This window comes from Dromiciops gliroides, chromosome 3, assembly GCF_019393635.1.
Source record: "Dromiciops gliroides isolate mDroGli1 chromosome 3, mDroGli1.pri, whole genome shotgun sequence".
Classification (NCBI taxonomy): Eukaryota; Metazoa; Chordata; class Mammalia; order Microbiotheria; family Microbiotheriidae; genus Dromiciops; species Dromiciops gliroides.
Genome location: NC_057863.1, coordinates 625,003,118 through 625,021,561, shown reverse-complemented (window position 1 = coordinate 625,021,561; position 18,444 = coordinate 625,003,118). Strand labels below are relative to the sequence as shown.

At 41.0% G+C, this 18,444-nt stretch overlaps 1 protein-coding gene across 4 annotated transcripts in view; it reads left to right on the top strand.

The window, feature by feature from the left end:
• Positions 1-17,024, top strand: part of UBE4B (ubiquitination factor E4B) — a 125,555-nt gene extending 108,531 nt beyond the window's left edge. For all 4 annotated transcript variants that reach the window (XM_043992123.1, XM_043992125.1, XM_043992124.1 and 1 more), the window contains 6 exons: positions 4,279-4,423; positions 8,508-8,642; positions 8,967-9,158; positions 13,875-14,049; positions 15,089-15,235; positions 15,634-17,024. In XM_043992123.1, coding sequence (XP_043848058.1) covers positions 4,279-4,423; positions 8,508-8,642; positions 8,967-9,158; positions 13,875-14,049; positions 15,089-15,235; positions 15,634-15,695 — 856 coding nt within the window. In that variant the 3' untranslated portion in view covers positions 15,696-17,024. The remainder of the gene's footprint in view (positions 1-4,278; positions 4,424-8,507; positions 8,643-8,966; positions 9,159-13,874; positions 14,050-15,088; positions 15,236-15,633) is intronic.
• Positions 17,025-18,444: the final 1,420 nt, after the last annotated feature.

Below are 18,444 nucleotides of genomic sequence, written 5' to 3'. Positions count from 1 at the left end.
GACATATCTAACCATGCCCCCTTGAACAGGCAATCTGTAACAAATCACTATAGCATTCTCAGTCAGCCATTTGATTGATAGAGACAGCAAAAATGAAATCCTAGGATTTATTGTTTTGTTGGTTACAAATGAATATATATATATATGTATATGTATACACATATATATGTGCACAAACATTTAACTTCATTGAGCAAAATGCATTCTTAAAGGCCTTCCTCCAACATTGTGTCTACAAATGTGCCAACTTGAAGATCATGTAAGATTCCTTGATAGATGCAGCAACAGAGATAATTTTGTTCTGCCAGCTTTTGATCATCAGTATATGTGTGCCAAAGGTACTTGGGCTTGTGGAGAGGATGTCCTATGAAAATTCTCAGTGAAAAAGGAATTCCCTTGTGATGAATGGTAAAATTCTCCAGATCATGGGAGAGACCTACCATGTTATTTCTTGGTAGGTAACCTTGTTTTGTTGCATCTAGTCTCACGATAGATATTCTAGGCCTTCAGTGGGTTCCAGTCATTCGAAAGGGAATAATAATACACATAGAAAAAATCCAAAAGGATGAAAGTTCATATTGTCCAGACTGACATGCATTTGGATAGGCAGCCCACAGAATTAATTTTGAACCTGATCTATAGCTGAGTAATAAACTGGACTAAGAATTGAATAGAGTTAGGAGAGTAAGTGCTTTTTTTTTTGGCGGGGCACTGGGGGTTAAGTGACTTTCCCAGGGTCACACAGCTAGTAAGCGTCAAGTGTCTGAGGCTGGATTTGAACTCAGGTACTCCTGAATCCAGGGCCGGCACTTTATCCACTGCGCCACCTAGCCGCCCCAGAGTTGTTAAGTGCTTTTGATCAGCCTGGCCCCCCAGTGCCACTCTTCTAGTGATCTGACATGGCTGTGAGCAAATGAATGAAAAGGCATTCCTTAAAAACAGCATTGAGGAGCAGCTAGGTGGCACTGCAGTGGATAAAGCACCGGCCCTGGATTCAGGAGGACCTGTGTTCAAATGTGGCCTCAGACATTTGACACTTTACTAGCTGTGTGACCCTGGGCAAGTCACTTAACCCTCATTGCTCCACCACCCCACCCCACCCCCAAAAAAGAAAACAGCATTGGGCATACAAAAAGCAAAGACAGTGTCTACATTGGAGGAGATGCCATTCTTTTTTTTTAATTAATAAAGTATTTTATTTTTTTTCCATTACATGTAAAGATAGTTCTCAACCTTTGTTTATACAAGCTTTACAATTTCAGATTTTTCTCCCTCCCTCCCCTCCCTCCCCCCTCCCCTAGACAGCAGGCAATCTGATATAGGTTATATATATATATATATAACATTAATCCTATTTCTGCATTAGTCATGTTATAAGAGAAAAAAATCAGCAATGATGGAAAACCTCAAAATAGAAAAAAAACAACAGCATCAAAAACGAAAGAAATAGTATGGTTCATTTAGCATCTATACTCCTCAGTTCTTTTTTTTTTTTCCCCCTGGATTTGGAGATCCTCTTACATCACAAGTTCCCTGGAACTCTTCTGTGCCATTGCATTGGTGAGAAGAATATAGTCCATCACAGTAGATCAACACTCAATGTTGATGTTACTGTGTACAATGTTCTAGTTCTGCTCAAGGAGATGCCATTCTAATGGAGTCAGCAGCACATGTGGGGGAGCACTGACCAATGTGTGGGGCACTATGTTCAGAAAGTTACAGGGCTTACAAGTGTTGGATCCAGAGGAGAATAGATTTAACAGAAGGAAATTTGAGAAGAATCCAAATAGTAGGTAATCTCGAGAGCATGTTAGGTATGAGTAGCTGACAGTGTATCATCAGCAACGACGTTCAAATGAAGTGGTATAGAATATATCATTAAGGAAATGTATAATTTGAAAAGACCGGTCATGTAATGAGTTTGAAGGGTAATAAATGGACAAACTTAATATTGCACTAATATCCATTGAATCTATTACATGAGGTGAAAGGTCCTAAGTGGTTATGAACTACAATAGTGAATCTCCTCCTGGGGGAGGCCACATGCTTCTAAGCATGCAGGGGAGAATGTTTTGGCAGCAGGATAAAGGCGTAAATGGGCGGAAGAAAGAGTGCTCTGAGACCTGCTAAAAGGGCATTGAAATCGTTTTCATGGGCGGTAAAGCATTGGCACTTGTGAGAATAGATAGAGAAAAAAATGGCTTAAGTAGAATCAACAGGACTTGGGAAGCAATGTGTGATGTAAAAGGTGTCATCTTTGCCTAAGGTGTGGTATGGGTTTGTAAGAGATGAAACAAACCTGAATCATTTTACATTTTACATTTGCGTTTCTATGAGTGTGAGTCGAAGCATTCTTTCATACAGTTGTTGATAGTTTGTATTTCTTCTAGAATCAGCTAGGTGGCGTAGTGGATAGAGGCCAAGTCTGGGAGCCAGGAGGACCAAAGATCAAATCTGGTCTCATTTACTATCTGGGTGACCCATGGCATGTCACTTAACCTCAGTTTCCTCAGCTGTCAAATGAGGATAATAATTGCACCTTCCTTCCAGCACTGTCACCATCAGATAAGAATATTTGTAAAGCACTTAGCACTATGCCTGGCACACAGCCGGTGCTTAATAAATGCTTATTCCTGTCCTTTTCTTTCCCTTCTTAGGATTATCTGTCTTAGGTTTAGAATTCTACCCCTCTCTTTGTGAATTGATTCAGAGTGAAATGAGCAGAAGCAGAAGAGGAGGTTCCCCAGTAAACTGACAGTGGAAATGCAAGGGCACGCTCCAAGTAATTAGAAAAGCCAGTGGTGGTTCTAGAAAACAGACTATGAAACCTTCTTCCAAAACGGATGGGGGCAGTCTCAGGGTAGTACAGCGTAGACGGTGTCAGATACAGTCTCACTCTACTTGTTTTTCCATAACCATTTGTCTTTGTGAAAAGGGAGGGGTCAATAATTCTGCCGTACATTGACTGATTTATAAAAGCAAAAGGCATCAATAAAGCTTGTTTTTTAAAAAGTAATTCTCTCACTTGTCATAAAGCTGTTTGAGGTACTTTTCTTTTTCTATGTGACCTTTTATATTTACCTGAAGTTTGTTGTGGTTGTAATATAAGATATTGATCTAAACAGTTTCTGCCAAACTTCTCTCCACTTTTCCCAGCATTCTTCTCAAATAAGGAGTCCTGAATCTAGTTAGCATGCTTGGGTTTATGAAACACTCTAATGCTGTGTTCACTTGTTAATAGGTCCCGCTCATCTACTTTGTTCTATTGATAAACTTGTTTATTTTCCAGCAAATACCAAATAGTTGAGATGAATACTTCCTTAAGATATAGCATGAGATCTGATAATGCCAATGGTCCTTGCATTCCTGCTATTGTCATTACATCCTTTGGAGTAACTTTTTGTTCCTCCAAATGAATTGTTTTTTCAAGTTATATAAAGCACTTGGCACGTTGATGGAGCACTGAATCTGTAAAATAATATAGACGGAATTACTGTTTTTATTAGATTGTCCTGGCCAAACCACAAGTGAATGTTTCCAATTACTTAAGAGTTTATTTCTGTAGTAAAGTGTATTTGTACTTGTATAACCCCAGAGTGGAAGGTTAATGGTGGATATTTTATGCATTTTTTAGTTATTTAAATGAAATTTCTTTCTGTTCCTCTTTGTTTTTGTTAGCACTGTATAGAGACAGGTGAATTTTGTGTCTTACAACTTCATTGAACCTACTAATCACTTTGGTTGGTTTCTTTGCTGATTATCTAAGGTTTCTATTATCCTGTGTATAACTATTAGTGTGCCCTCATATGTCTTCTCTTCCTTTTGGGCCTCAGTTGAGTCTTTTTTTTTTTTTTTTTTTTTTGTGAGGCAGTTGGGGTTAAGTGACTTGCCCGGGGTCACACAGCTAGTAAGTGTTAAGTGTCTGAGGCCGGATTTGAACTCAAGTACTCCTGAATCCAGGGCTGAGTGCTTTATCCACTGTGCCATCTAGCTGCCCCTTCAGTTGAGTCTTAACATGTCTTCAATCCCAAACTTAAGAGTTATGTCTTCTGCAGCAAGCATTTTGGGTCAGGTGTTAGTTATGTATTTAAGAAAAGGAGGAACAGAGATCTGAGGAAGCAATTGATCTGTGATCTGTGTGAAGAATAACTGATATTATTGATTGTCTAGGTAGTCATTCATGTTCTTCTGGAGGACATCTATTCTGCTTTTGCAAAGCCTTTTTTTTTTTCTTGGGGGTGATACATAAACACGTATGCATTTTGCTTGCTTTTCCAGTTCTGGGAAACAGTTTGTTCGGTACATAAACATGCTGATAAATGACACAACGTTTTTGTTGGATGAGAGTCTGGAGTCCTTGAAGCGGATCCACGAAGTGCAAGAAGAAATGAAGAACAAAGAACAGTGGGACCTGTTGCCCCGGGTGAGGATGTATCCCCAAAGGACCCTGTAGCCTTTCTTTGAACTTGTCTTTTGGAGACCTTGTGGGTCTTCTCTGTGGATGATGCACTGATTTCCCTCATCTAATCATTTGGAAGGTCACCACCTGTTAGTATGAGTCTATTACAGATTAGAAATAGGTTTAGAGGTGAAAAATATTTTCCTATTTGGTGTGTAACTGAGCATAGGCTGATTTGGCTTTTGAAATCTCTCAGAATGCATCCTGAAAACTTTACCCCCATCTTAGTTTTTAAAGAGCTCTACTGGAGAAAAGCTTTTATTGTTTGGTTTATATTTGGTAAGGAAACTTGGATTCTTTTTGCTGGTGAGGAATGTGATGCTTTTTCCGGCTTGTCTCAATGTGTCTAAAATATTCAGTGTTATGGTGGTAATTCAAAATGGATGATGGGTCAGGGGGGCAGCTAGGTGGCGCAGTGGATAGAGCACCGGTCCTGGAGTCAGGAGGACCTGAGTTCAAATCCGGCCTCAGACCCTTGACACTTACTAGCTGTGTGACCTTGGGCAAGTCACTTAACCCCAATTGCCTCACCAAAAAAAAAAAGAAGTCATCAAAATGGATGGGTCTTTGTTTCAGATTAAGGTAATAATGGGAAAGGGCTCTGTTTTCCCACTGCTGTGTAGAAGCCAAATTGATGCAGTGACTCTGTCTCTTCCCAGCATCATGGGCTTCACTTCTTTTGACCTAGGTTTGATTAAGTCACGGAGGTAGTATAATTGTTCTCATGTAATGATCTGAACAAGTGCGCCCCCAAAGCCATTGGGTAGTGGTCCCCATCAAAACCTGAAATTGGGTTCTCAGTGGAATCAAGACTTTTGTCCAGAATTGGACTTCCCTCCTGGTATGAAAGTGGAGACATCTGGTAAATCTTCATCTGTAAAGCTTTCTGTGAATGAAGATGAAGAATTCTACTGTGACAAAGCCAAATTCTGAGAGTTTGTGGCAAAAGGAGACAAGGGTTTTTCAGTCAAAGTTTTGTAGGCATGATGGGATCAGAGTATGTAGTTGGTGTTATTTGAATGTTTCCCCCCAACGGAATGATACCTTTTGAATAATAAGGGAACGGGGAAGCAGCTTAGCATTTTTTGCTTTTGTATGAGTTCCTTTTGAGGTCATCCTCCTTTTTTAGACATAGCTGGACTCTCCCTAGCTGATTTCCCCGCCTCATCACTTTACTTTCTGACTGTCCTCTGTAGTTCTTCCAGTTGCTCTTTTCAACATGTCATTCTCCCACCTAAAACTTTCATTGGCTCCCCATTTCATCTGGGTTAATATACTATAAGCTCATCAGTCTGATTTTTCCAGAGCCTCCGTGACATAGCTCCAGCCTTATCTCCAACCGACTTTCGACAGGTACCTCTAGTCTAGCCTATGGGCACTACTTGCCAGGCATACGTCACACTTTCAGCCTCTATACCTTAGAATGCAACTCTCCTCCTCCTTTCTTCCAGTTAGAACAAATATATGCATTCTCTCACCCACTCCTTCCCTTATCCAAGTCCTCCCTCCCAGACATGCCTCCACAGTGGCTTGCCTCATCACTCCCATTTAGAAGCAGTCTCTCCTTCCTTTGCACTCCTCTAGCATTTCCTTTGGGACAAGCATTTAACACAGATGTAACTTTACTATTATAGATATTTATACATATTGTTAATAGATTGTACATGCTCTGAGAGCAGGGACATTTTCTTGTGTCCCATTCAACAGTAACACAGGAGTATCTTGCACATAGTAAGTGTACAATAAATCCTTGTTGAATGAATGCAAATAATTTAAGCATTTAATTATCTGTGCTGGTGGAAGAAATGATAGTTCTGCTAAGTAAAAGCTATTAGAAATAACACGTATGTCATTTTAGTCGGACACAACCCTAATATGTATAAATCCTTTGGCATTTCCATATCTCTCCCAGTTCAGTTTCTCAGTTATTGTCCTAAAATTTGGATGAATGGGAGGAGAGGGACTTCCATGACCTCAAAGTGAGACTTTTCTTCATTAGTAAAAGGGGAGGGGGTGATGGTAATTTTATTGCCTACCTCCTCTTTTGATGGCTGGAGGGAAGTACTTGGTGAACTTTGCAAGCCCCATACAAATGTGATTAATTGTTTTGATTATGGCGGACAGTGAGAGGCAGAAGAACATCATGGCAGCAGAGCTGGGTGTGAGTTTGGCTTTGTGACCTTTCTGAGCCCCAGGCTCTAAGGCTAGAAACTGAAGATCAGACCTTGGCTTAAGGAAAATGATTTCAGCAGCTACATACTGAAGAATGGAGGCCAAAAGAGGAGATGATTGCAATAGTTCAGGCAAGAATTTATTTGGTTTGAAATGTCTAATTAGCAGTTAGTGATTCAGGAATGACGCTCATAAAGGAAACTGGGCCTGGATATATAGATGGAGGAGTCATCTTCATAGAGATGTGAGCTGATGAGGTCAGCAGAACACAAGTATAGAGAGGACCCCAGAGAGAGCCTTGAGAATACCCAGCATTAAATGAGTGATCTTGATCATGAGCCATCAGAGCACTCTGAGGAGAGCTGGAAGGAAAGCCGGCAGAGAGTAGAGGGAGAAGAGAACCCAGAAGCACGAAGTTTGGAAAAAACAATGGCATCTGACGATGAAGAGATCTCCAGGAACTGTAGAGACAGTATAGCCGAGGCGTGAGCTGGGAAGCCAGCCTGCTGAAGACTGACGTGGGGACAGGAGGAGAGGGTTTGAAGCCTTCCAAGTACAGGCAGCTTTTTCTAAGCTGACAGTGGAAGGGGTCAGAAGAGTCGCGTGAATCTGTGTAAGGCTGGAGAAAGATGTTTGGAACAAGAGCTAAGAAAGCTGTCAGAAGAGAGCGGGTGATTGTATAGGAGAAGCTGTAAGGGAACAGGGCCAAGGAGACGATAGCAAGGAAAAGGACTACCTCCTTATTGCAGCCCCAAGGAAAGGGAGAGAGTATCAGGGAGGGGAAAGGCTCAAGGGCCTTACATCAGCTCACCTCCATTTTCTTGTAAAGGAGGCGGCAGGCCTCAGTTGAGAAAGGACAGGGGAGAGTATGGGAGTCTTGAGGAGAGGGAAAAAGGTTTGTAATCCCTTCTTGGGGAGGAATTAGATGAGAAATCCATTAGGGAGGAGTGGGAGGATTGCTTTGCTACAGGGAGTGCCCAGTCAGAGTCATATACTTTATTCATAGAAAGAACCCTGTCAGTCCCCAGTCAGGGCCTATGTACTCTTTATGCAAAATTCCAAAAAGCCATTACTTCACTCAGAGCAGGCTATGAGGACCAGTTTGGAAAATGCAAGAAGGTTATTCCAGTCAGACACCCTGATGAGATAAGGGAGGGAAAAGAAAAGCCATAGAAAGCAAACATAAAAATTAATGTCCATGTAGAGGGGTGAATGGTCTCTATCCCTGCATCCTGTGTTCTCGCGACTTCATTTTCATATCTGAGACTTAATTTTTGTGAGAAACCCCATTTAAAAACTTCTGGGACTCAGTGTTGGAGAAGTATCAAAGGCCTTTACTCATACATTCGCTCGAGAATGGGCCAGCTCCCTAATGGAAATGGCAGGAAGCTTGGGAGCCTTTTTATCTCAATGGGCTGTCCCCTCCCTTCTTCCTCAGTTACAATTTGTGAGCCAAGACACTGGCGCCAAATGCTAGCCAATTGGAGTGCAGTATAATCAAAGGGGCAGCCCTCTAAACTCCTCCCCATGTGACCAGCCTTGGGTCTCCCTCATCATGTGATCCTGATTGCTGGGGAGGGGAGAGGAAAGGAGCCATTAGTAAGCACCCTTCTCCCAGCTGAAATTCACCTCCCAGACATTCCCCAGACAACTTCAATCAGCTTTTATGGGGGGCCCATATTTTCCCACAATTTTCATAACTAAGTTATTAATGAAAAGTTATATTTTGTTTCATGCTACATCTTCCAAAATGGTTAAAGTAAACTTTTGTCATTTTTGTTATCTGTAAAATGGGTCCTCATTTGCCTTTGGGATTTCGGTGAGTAGCAAAGGGAAGCTGCTTATACTTTGTTTGACATTGGTTGCCTGTTCCTAGGACCAGCAGCAGGCTCGTCAGTCTCAGCTCGCTCAGGACGAGCGTGTTTCTCGCTCGTATCTTGCACTAGCCACAGAAACAGTGGATATGTTTCATATTCTCACCAAGCAAGTCCAGAAGCCTTTCCTCCGACCTGTGAGTGAAGATGCTTTGTTGGCTATGTTCATTTCCCTGTCTGCTCTCTCTGCAGTCACCATTTGATGGTCGTGGTTGGAGGTTTTCTCCACAGTACCCTTGCTACATTCATTGGGAATTGCAAATTGCTTTGTCTCTTTCCAGCTTCCGGGTGGAGTGGGGGAGGGGAAGTAAAGGGATTGAGGGGAATGGGTGCTGTCCTAAGGGTAGTGTAAGAGTAATGTTATTCCTGCTGCATAAATTCAGAAGAGCTCTTTTTTTCTCCCTTGGGTGTCCCATGACTCAGCACTACATCAGTTTCTCTTTTACTTTGTGGTTCTCTAGGAACTTGGACCACGCCTGGCTGCTATGCTGAATTTTAATCTTCAGCAACTCTGTGGCCCCAAGTGCCGTGACCTGAAAGTGGAAAACCCAGAGAAATATGGATTTGAACCAAAGAAGCTCTTGGACCAATTGACAGATATTTACCTGCAGCTAGACTGTGCCCGCTTCGCTAAGGCCATTGCGGATGACCAGGTGAGTGCTGCAGGCTAAAGCCCAGCTCTTGACTCAAGGTTCACCACTTGTTTCTTGGCTGATGATGTATAGATCACTTGTTCTTTTCTGGTGGTTTTCCACCTAAAAATGAGAGAAGCTGGATTTTAAAGTGACATTTTGGCAAAATGGTACCATGTAAATAAATATAATGATGAGTCACACAGACACATAGTCATGGGTTGATTCCCATATATGTTACGGAATGAGTCACAGAATCTTAGAATTTGAAAATACATCAGAGGTCACCTAACCCATCCTCTGCTTTAAAAAGAATCTATTCTACAATTGATCGCTTCTTTTTATAGTTTATGGGATGGAGAAATTCCTCACCGCCTCCTAGAACTGCTTGTTTTGGTAAAAGAATGAGAGAAAAGCCCTGTGACATAGGCATTATGTTAGACTCTTTTTACTTTTTTTCCACAAAAAAAAAAAAATCAGCTAGAAGAGATTGGGGTTTTTCATGTTGTTGCAAGTAAAAGACCTCACAGAAGAAAGACGTGGAATATGGATTCGTTAATACTGTCTGTACCCAAAACTGAAGCAGAGGCGTCATCTCCTCCTTAACCTCTCATTGAGCCTCCTTTTTTCTCCCTTTTGCAATCATTTTCATCATTCCCCACATTTCCACTTTTTGAATCTTCATTTTTACTTCAGAATGAGGTTAGGAGACCTCAGTGGTTGCATAGACCATTCTGTCTAGTAAACAAAAATCCCCCTGATCCTAAACTTTTTGTGTAATAATCCGGTTGAAGCCTACAGTGTTCTCAGAATGTTTTTAAAGGCATAAAATTACAAAAGGAAGTAATTGCATTAAAATCCAGTTATAGACCTCCATATCTTTTGACACAGATTTCCATCACTGGGTTTATACACCATGGAAATGAGATAGACTCAAATGTCTAACATACACTGAAATATTCAAAGTAGTACGCAGTACATTTGTGGTAGTAAAGAATTGGAAATAAACTGCCTGCCCATAATTGGGGGGTGGGGCATGAATGTAATCAAGCATTAAGAGAGTAAGATGATGGGTGTGAGGAATTCAGAGAATGTTCAATTTGTATGAACTCAGGCAGAGGGAGGAAGAGGATCAAGGCAACAATATACACAGTGACTACAATGTAAATGAAAAGATCATTAAAAGCAAATCAAGTTCATATAGAAAAGCCAGTGATGCCAATGAGCAGGTGAGTTTGCAGTGAAGAAACACAGATTGTCCATAAATATATGGGGGGAAAAAAAAATGCTCCAGCTCACTCCACTCTGCATCTGCTGCCCTGCCTGATCTCAGCTCCACAGAACAAGAGACCCCCATGGTCCTCCCTCTGCACCCAACTCCTGTCCTCCTCCTCAGCCCGCCCCCCTCCCCCTATTAGATTGTAAGCTCCTTGAGGGCAAGGACTATTTTCAATAATTGTATCCCCAGTGTCTGGACATAGTAGGAGTTTGCTATGTTTTTATTGGAATTGGAATGATGATAATGGGAGTGTAAATTCAGAGAATTCTCCAGTTCCACTCAGGGTTGTAGGAGAGGACAGATGTACTAGTGTGGTATTGGTGGAACTCTTAATTCATTCTGTGATTCTGTAGAGCACTTTAGGACTGTGCCTCCAAAGGTCACTGGCTGAACTGTTAATGCTCTTTACTCAGTAATAACTCTACTGGGCATATAGTTCTAGAAGATCACGGGGCGGCTGGGTGGCGCAGTGGGTAGAGCACCAGCCCTGACCAGAGTCAGGAGGACCTGAGTTCAAATCCAGCCTCAGACACTTGATGCTTTCTAGCTGTGTGACCCTGGGCAAGTCACTTAACCCCACTTGATTCACACACACACACACAAAAAAAATCAAAGATAAAAGGAAGGGACTTGTGCATATGAAAGTATCTAAACACTATACCTGGCTGAGTTCTTGGATTCATGATCTCTAGAAACTCATCTTCTGCAAGACTAAATTCACTCTGAAACTCACATCCCGTCCATTACCCCAGACCTTGGTCCCTCCCTCTCTCATTGGAGAGGGTAAAGGCTGAGGACACTGGAGAGTTCCTCCAGGGCCGGTGCTCTATCCACTGCGCCACCTAGCTGCCCCCACAATTTAGATTTTAAACATCACAGTTTAAATGCTACCATTTAAAGAGGATGCTGAGGAAATTCACATCATTTCCTACTGGGCTGACCTCTTGGATTTCATGATCTCCAGAAAGTTTTAATTCTGCAAGAATTAAAGAAATTACTTCATTTCCCACCCTAGCTACAGGACTTAATCATGCCCCTATACCCTTTCCTGGCCTATACTATCTTATGTCTTTATTGGCATCTCCAGTGCTTAGCACAGTGCATGGCTCATAGGAGGCATTTAATAGTCAACAAACATTTGTGAAATGACGTTTATTTATACTTTTGAGTTCCAAATTTTATCCCTCCTTCCCTTACCCCCCTCCCTGAGGCAGTAAGCAATCATATGTGGATTATACATGTGCAATTATGTAAAACATTACCATACTAGTCATTTTGTACAAGAAACATGAATAAAAGAAAAAATGAAAAAAATGTGGAAAATAGCATGCTTCATATCAGTTCTTTCTTTGGGATTCATCATTAGTCCTTTGGGATTGTTTTGGATCCTTGTATTGCTGCGAATAATTAAGTCATTCACGGTTTCTTCATCAAACAATGTTGCTGTCACTGCACAACATTCTTTTGATTCTGCTCGCTTCACTATACATCAGTTCATACAGAAGCATCCTACTTGTCATTTCTTATAGCACAATAATATTCCATCACCATCCTATACCACAGCTTGTTTAGCCATTCCCCAATTGATGGGCATCCCTTTGATTTCCAATTCTTAGCCACCACAGAAAGAGCTACTATATATATATATTTTTGTACAAATAGATCTTTTTCTCTCTCGGGGGATGAGATGTAGGTTTTCAAACATGACTAATGTGCATAAATCATTATTGTAGCCCCTACCCACCACTAGGTATGCAGGGAGGTGTCTTCGTCTCTTGGGGGAGGGATGGATGTTTATTCTTTGTAATTTTGTGTTTATTGTTAATTGTCTTGTGGTTCTCCCCTTTTACGTCGTTGTAGCCATTGTTTATATTGTTTCTTTGTATCTGTTCATAAAAGTCTTTCCATACAGTTCTGTATACAGCATATAGAACATACAAATAGAGAAACAGACCATGGGAGGAGAAATGAAATAATTACAGTCACACAACTTTTAAATTGCAGGGATTTCCATGCGTAACTTCTGACCACAGATGCAAGGCTCTTTGAAACTTCCTTTAATTAATAACTTGAATTACTGTGCCAGTCAAACTATTGATGGAATACTTTACAGCACTCAAATTTTAAAATTCATTTGAAGGAACTAATTATCTAGAATATCACAGGAAATAATGGAAAAGGTCAGAATGAAGGGGAAATAATAGCACTTTTTAGGCTTCAAGCCGTCTTAGAAAGAAGTGGTTCTGAAAACCATTTGATACTGATTTTAAAAATAGAAAAGTGGATCAATGGGTGACTAGACACAGACTCCATGGTTCAATAAACCAATGATTTCTTGAGGTCAAAGCCAAAAGCTTCTGAACTTAGATTGTTTTCCCAAAAGTTCATAATAAGAGTTTCACATCTGAGCCTATTTTCAGTTTAAACCCATGGAAGGATTTTAGTTACATTCTTATTAGGTAGCATAAAGAGAAGACAACAAGGAACTGGGCAGTATAAGGTTTTTCAGAAGGAAACTTGGAAAACGGAGCACATGCTGGGGCTCTTAGAAAAGAGATTCAGAGAGCATTTTTAATCCACACTCCCAAGTTTAGTGTCACCACCCTGAAGCTAAGCACGGACTGCTTTTTCTTGAGAATATGCACTATAGTTTGGTTTGCTCCCTTTTATTTATTTATTTCTTGGTCAGGAAAGAAAAAGGAAAATGCTTTTTAAAAAATTGATTTATGCTGCCTTTGGGGACTGCAGAATTTTCTGAGTGGATCTGGCTTCCTGCAATTTGCTGCAGCAAACTGGCTGCTTCCCAACATTCTTCCTGCTGCATGCTTGCTAATTTTGCAGCAAGATGTTTAGCTCCCAGGGGGAGAAACAGATGTATGCCTCCTCCTTCCCACAATAAGGGTGGTGTCATAGGAATAAACAAGTGAGTTGTCACAGAGATTAGTTCATCTCTGCCTGGTGCAGCCACTCTTGCCTGTTAGCCATTGAGTACAGATAGTCTTTTGGTGTAAAGCCATTCTGAATGTCTCAGTGCCATTGCCTGGTTAGATGCCATCTGAAGTGCTTCTCAGGCAGGGTTGCCCTGGCCTTTAAAGCTCCTAAATTTATTACTTTTACCCTTGTAGTCTGATGTCACCAAATTACGGCCTGAATTTTATGTGGTTAAATTAAAGCAATTAACAAAACCAAAAAAGCCAGTGAGTGGTTTTTGATGTGCAGATTTCTTTTGGTTTGTTATTTGTTATTTCCCTCAGCCAGTCCATCTGCCTGATTCGAGCCTTCCCAAATCAAGAGAAACTATATGAGCCAAAGCACCTTCAATAGGAATTGATTGTGAATGGGAAAGAATGGCCCCTTCCAGTATCCGAGCATTTCTTTTTGTGAATACTTCTTGAATCTAGTACCCTACATTGGACTGAATCTGCTTTATCTCTTACTTGAAAACTTTTCCTTTTCAGAGATCATATAGCAAGGAGCTATTTGAAGAGGTAATTTTGAAGATGCGCAAAGCAGGAATAAAGTCCACAATAGCAATAGAGAAGTTTAAGCTGTTGGCAGAGAAGGTGGAGGAAATAGTGGCCAAGAACGCCCGGGCTGAAATTGATTACAGTGATGCTCCAGATGAATTCAGAGGCAAGCTGATTACTTTTCTTTTGAAAGCAAAGTTATTTGTTGTAGAATTGTGTGACCTTTACAAATATTTTATGGTTTTTAATTGCAGTATTTCTCTTTGAAGCATTGCTTCTTTAGCATTAAATGTGTTTTTCCTTTCCTTATGTGCCAGTTTTAAGTTCCTTAGTCTTATTTCACAGACTGACAGTTGAAAGGGACGTGCCTATATCTGAAATGAAACAAACTGTGATCCATGACAAAGGAGCATTCAGCCTTTGCTTAGATACCTTCAGTGAGAGGGGAACCCCACTTCATCCTGAACTCGACCTTTACATATGGGGATAGCCCGAGTTGTTAGGGAGTTGTTCATTCCATCACCTCTAAACTGACCTCTTTCCAACATCCACCAAAGCTCCCTAGTGTTTCACCCTTTGGGTCCAGAGAAAAATTAACTTTAAGATTAACCAAATAGCCTTTATAAAAATTAGAATCCCACTTTTTTGGGGGGAGGGACAAGGCAATGAGGCTTAAGAATCAGTGCTTTATCCACTGAGCCACCTAACTGCCCCCCAGAATCCCACTTTTTAAAAGAAAAATTCTGGGGCAGCTAGGTGGTGCAGTGGATAGAGTACCATCCCTGAATTCAGGAAGACCTGAGTTCAAATGCAGCCTCAGACACTTGACACTTACTAGTGACCTCGGGCAAGTCACTTAACCCTCATTGCCCTGCCCCCCCCCCAAAATTCCAAGAATTCCTAAGATGATGAAGATCCTTTCCTATTATCTTTATTGCAAAGCCTTGGAGAGTCTGACATTGTCTCTTTTCCCTTCTTCCCTGCAGCAGCTGTCAAAAGATTAGTTTTCTTCTCCCAAGAGCCAGGCACATGGCCTGATCCAGTTCTTCTCTTCCTACAAAACTGGATGAATTATCAGAGACTTAGGTTTAAATTGATTTCCTTCTGAAGTTTGTTTTTCCAGTGTCTGAGAAAGAATCTTTGCCTTGCTTATGCCCTGCGCCGCTAGGCACAGGTTTTTAATGGCAGTATCATTATTTTCTCAGACCCATTAATGGACACCCTAATGACTGACCCTGTGAGGTTGCCCTCTGGCACCATCATGGACCGTTCGATCATTCTTCGGCACCTGCTGAATTCTCCCACTGACCCCTTCAATCGACAGATGCTGACAGAGAGCATGCTGGAGCCAGGTACTGCACCGGGCAGTTTGGGGTGTAGAGTTGACACCATGTTGAGCCCCTTCTACCTATTGACTTCAAAAAGATCACCACAGAAGTCCCATCTAAAATACAGATTAATCAGATCTACCAGCTCCACAAACTCTTCAGTGTCTGGTCTCATTAAACCATGCAAAGGACATCAAAATGCCTGTTGTTCTTCTCTGCCACATAATGCCTCTTTCTTCTTTCCTTCCCAGCCCTGTTTTTTCCTCCCTAGTACTTTCACCAAACAGTCCATCAAAAGAATGGCCTCTTCTTCCCAATTTTGAGGGAAGAAAGGCCCATAGGTATATCATTCCTTAAGAGAGAAAATCCTCTCCTTTGGAGCATTAATCCTTCTTTCCTTTTTTTTTTTTTCCCTACTTCAGTGCCAGAATTGAAAGAGCAAATCCAAGCCTGGATGCGAGACAAACAGAACACTGATCACTAGGTTGCCCTGCTTCCCCCAGTGTGAAACAGCCAGGCCTCTTGAGGTAGCAGGAGCAACCTTGGCAGCAGTGATGCTGGTTAATCATTGAAGGATGGAGGTGTGGTGCAGGATGCAGAGGACCCACCAGCAGTAACTTACCGCAGAGATCTGGAAGGACATCAGTGAGAGGAAGCGCCTAATTCTTGTACATATATTTAAGTGAGAAAGATGGTCAATAGCTTGGGGGACATATTAGGAGGTGGCTCATGTTGCAAAACATGTCCTTCAGTGTCACGATTGGGGTTTTTGCAGCTGTAACATTTTTAGCAATGACGAATGGATCTGGGCAGCATCCCTTCAACTTTATTTTTTACAAACAGATATCCGTTGATTTGATTGTGATTAGAACTTTGGACATTTTGCTGCTAAAGAATCTTATTTTCTCCTTTTCCCTGCCCCCCACTTGCACTGCTGTTTGGTTGTTTTTTGTTTTTTTTTTTAAGTGATGCAAAAAAAAAAAAAATGAGAAAATAAACTCCCCTTCCCCCTGGCCCTCTAAACACATATATTCTATGAAATAACTGTGCCTGCAACAAAGTGTTAATCCTGGAATCGTATTTTTATATCATATTCACATATTTGGGTTTTGTTTTGTTTTGTTTTTTTTTAATTGGTGTTAGGTGACATGTGATTTTTAAAAAGGGCAAAATATTTTCAGGATTTGGATTTTTTTTTTTCCTTTTGAAATGTCCCTTTTAAAAATTTTTTTTATCGTGAACTAAATGAAGAGAATGTTGTTGCTCTGGTCCTTTTAACAAGCCCTGAAATGGGAATCTAAGAAAACAGCTGCAGAAAAGGAGATGTTTGAGATATCAGGACTTAAATGACATGTTGTTGGGGTTTTTGTTTTTTTTTTTTAATTTTAAAACTGGTGATGTACTATGCTAAGGGAGAGTTCCTTTCCTATTTACCTCCAGGAAGGGTAAATAAATTCCTCAACTCTTGAGTTTGGGAGCAGGGGTCATTTTTATGTTGAAAATGAGTTTGTGTCCATAGCTTGGCCTTACCAAAGCAGAAAGAGTGTGGGAAATGTTAAAAGCGTGTTTTTCTGAACAGCAACACATGCAAGAAGATTTTGTATTACTGCCCCTGCATACAATACTTGAATTCTTGAATTTCCTTTGGGGGGAAAAAAGGATTTTGAAACCACGAAGTGTTTTAAAGAAATTAAGCCTGTTTAAAAATTTTTGTTTTTCTTTTCCTATTTCTTTTTTTCTCCACTGACAGTGTCCTCTGTTCAATTCCTGACTCTTGAACTACAATAAATGGTGATCTTACATTCACAAGGAACCTTCTTAGAGTCTCCTCTTTTCTTTCAGAAGGGATAAAGGGGCGGGTGAAGAAATTGAACAAGGGCCATCAATTGTTGGTGCAATTGAGAGCTTCTGAATGTAGGATGCTCTCATTTGTGGTCTGTTATAATTTGACCTTTAGTTCTCGTTATTGCCTCGGTCACACAGTGGACTGAAGGGTGAAGAAAAGGCAAGATCAAAAAGAAAAAAAAACAAAACAAAAAAACCCCGAAAAGGCAAGATCCCACTATGTTTTGTTCTCTTGGTTTTTTGATTCAGTAGAGCAAAGTGTGGTGTTAAGACTTACCAAGGTGTTTGCCATATACTTGTTAAATTCTTCACATTCCCTATTAGACGCTACAGTAGAAAGAATTTTGCTTAACAATCCTCCAATTTTTTCTATCTGACAAGGCACAAAACAAGGGAGATGTATTCAGCAGAGTTATTTGCCACCATCTTGAATGATGTCCTACACAGAGTTTAGTTGGAAGAGGGATTCCCAGATTTTCTATTTTTTAGCTGGCATTGTACTGACTGCATCAAGTCCTGGAATACTACAGAGCCTTTCAAATAAGACACACCACCTCTCAAAAGAGTTTAGTCTAATAATCCAGACAGGAAAAACCAAGGAGATGAAGAATGCCTGTGATCCAGACTGATAAGCATCTAGATGGACAATCCTTTGAGCTCATGTATTGTATGTACAGTCCTCCTGATTGACACTACAGATGAACAATGAGCTGGGTTGAGAGACTGGCCTGTATTGCATTTGAGATTTGGCACAATCCTATCTTTGAAAACACCAGTCTTCTCAGGATGAGGCTATCTGGTTCATGGAACACCCTTAACCTTTCAGGAATCAAAATGGTGGATGACCCAGAGAGAAATGGAGAGATGTATGGTAGATGTAAATAGGGGCTGCCATATAGCCAGAAATGGCATAGAGGATATCATCGATGAGCTTTGTGAAAAGAAGGTGGCCTAGACTTGTAATGAGAGCAAGCAGCAGCACTCAAGTCTGCATCATGTTAAGCCAAGCTCCCCTTGAGACCTTAGAGGAGAACATGGACTATAGTCTACACACAGGATGAGATGGTATGGATAGGTTGTCACCTGGTTCTGGTGGAGATTCTAGCCACATCAAAGAGCACAGATGCCAACTACAGTGACAGGAAGCTTGGCTTTCTATCAAGCTCGTTCCTGAAATTGTATGTTCCTTCTTCCTGCTACCTTACCAATATACAAGGAAAACATACATTTATACAGGGTTTTAAGCTTTACCATGCTATTCCTTGCTCTCTTCAAGACACTGTCTTCCGTGGGTTTTTGTGACCACCTAGTGTTCTGCTCCTCCATTTCTTTTTTCTTTTTTTTTTTTTTTTTTTTTTGGTGGGGCAATGAGGGTTAAGTGACTTGCC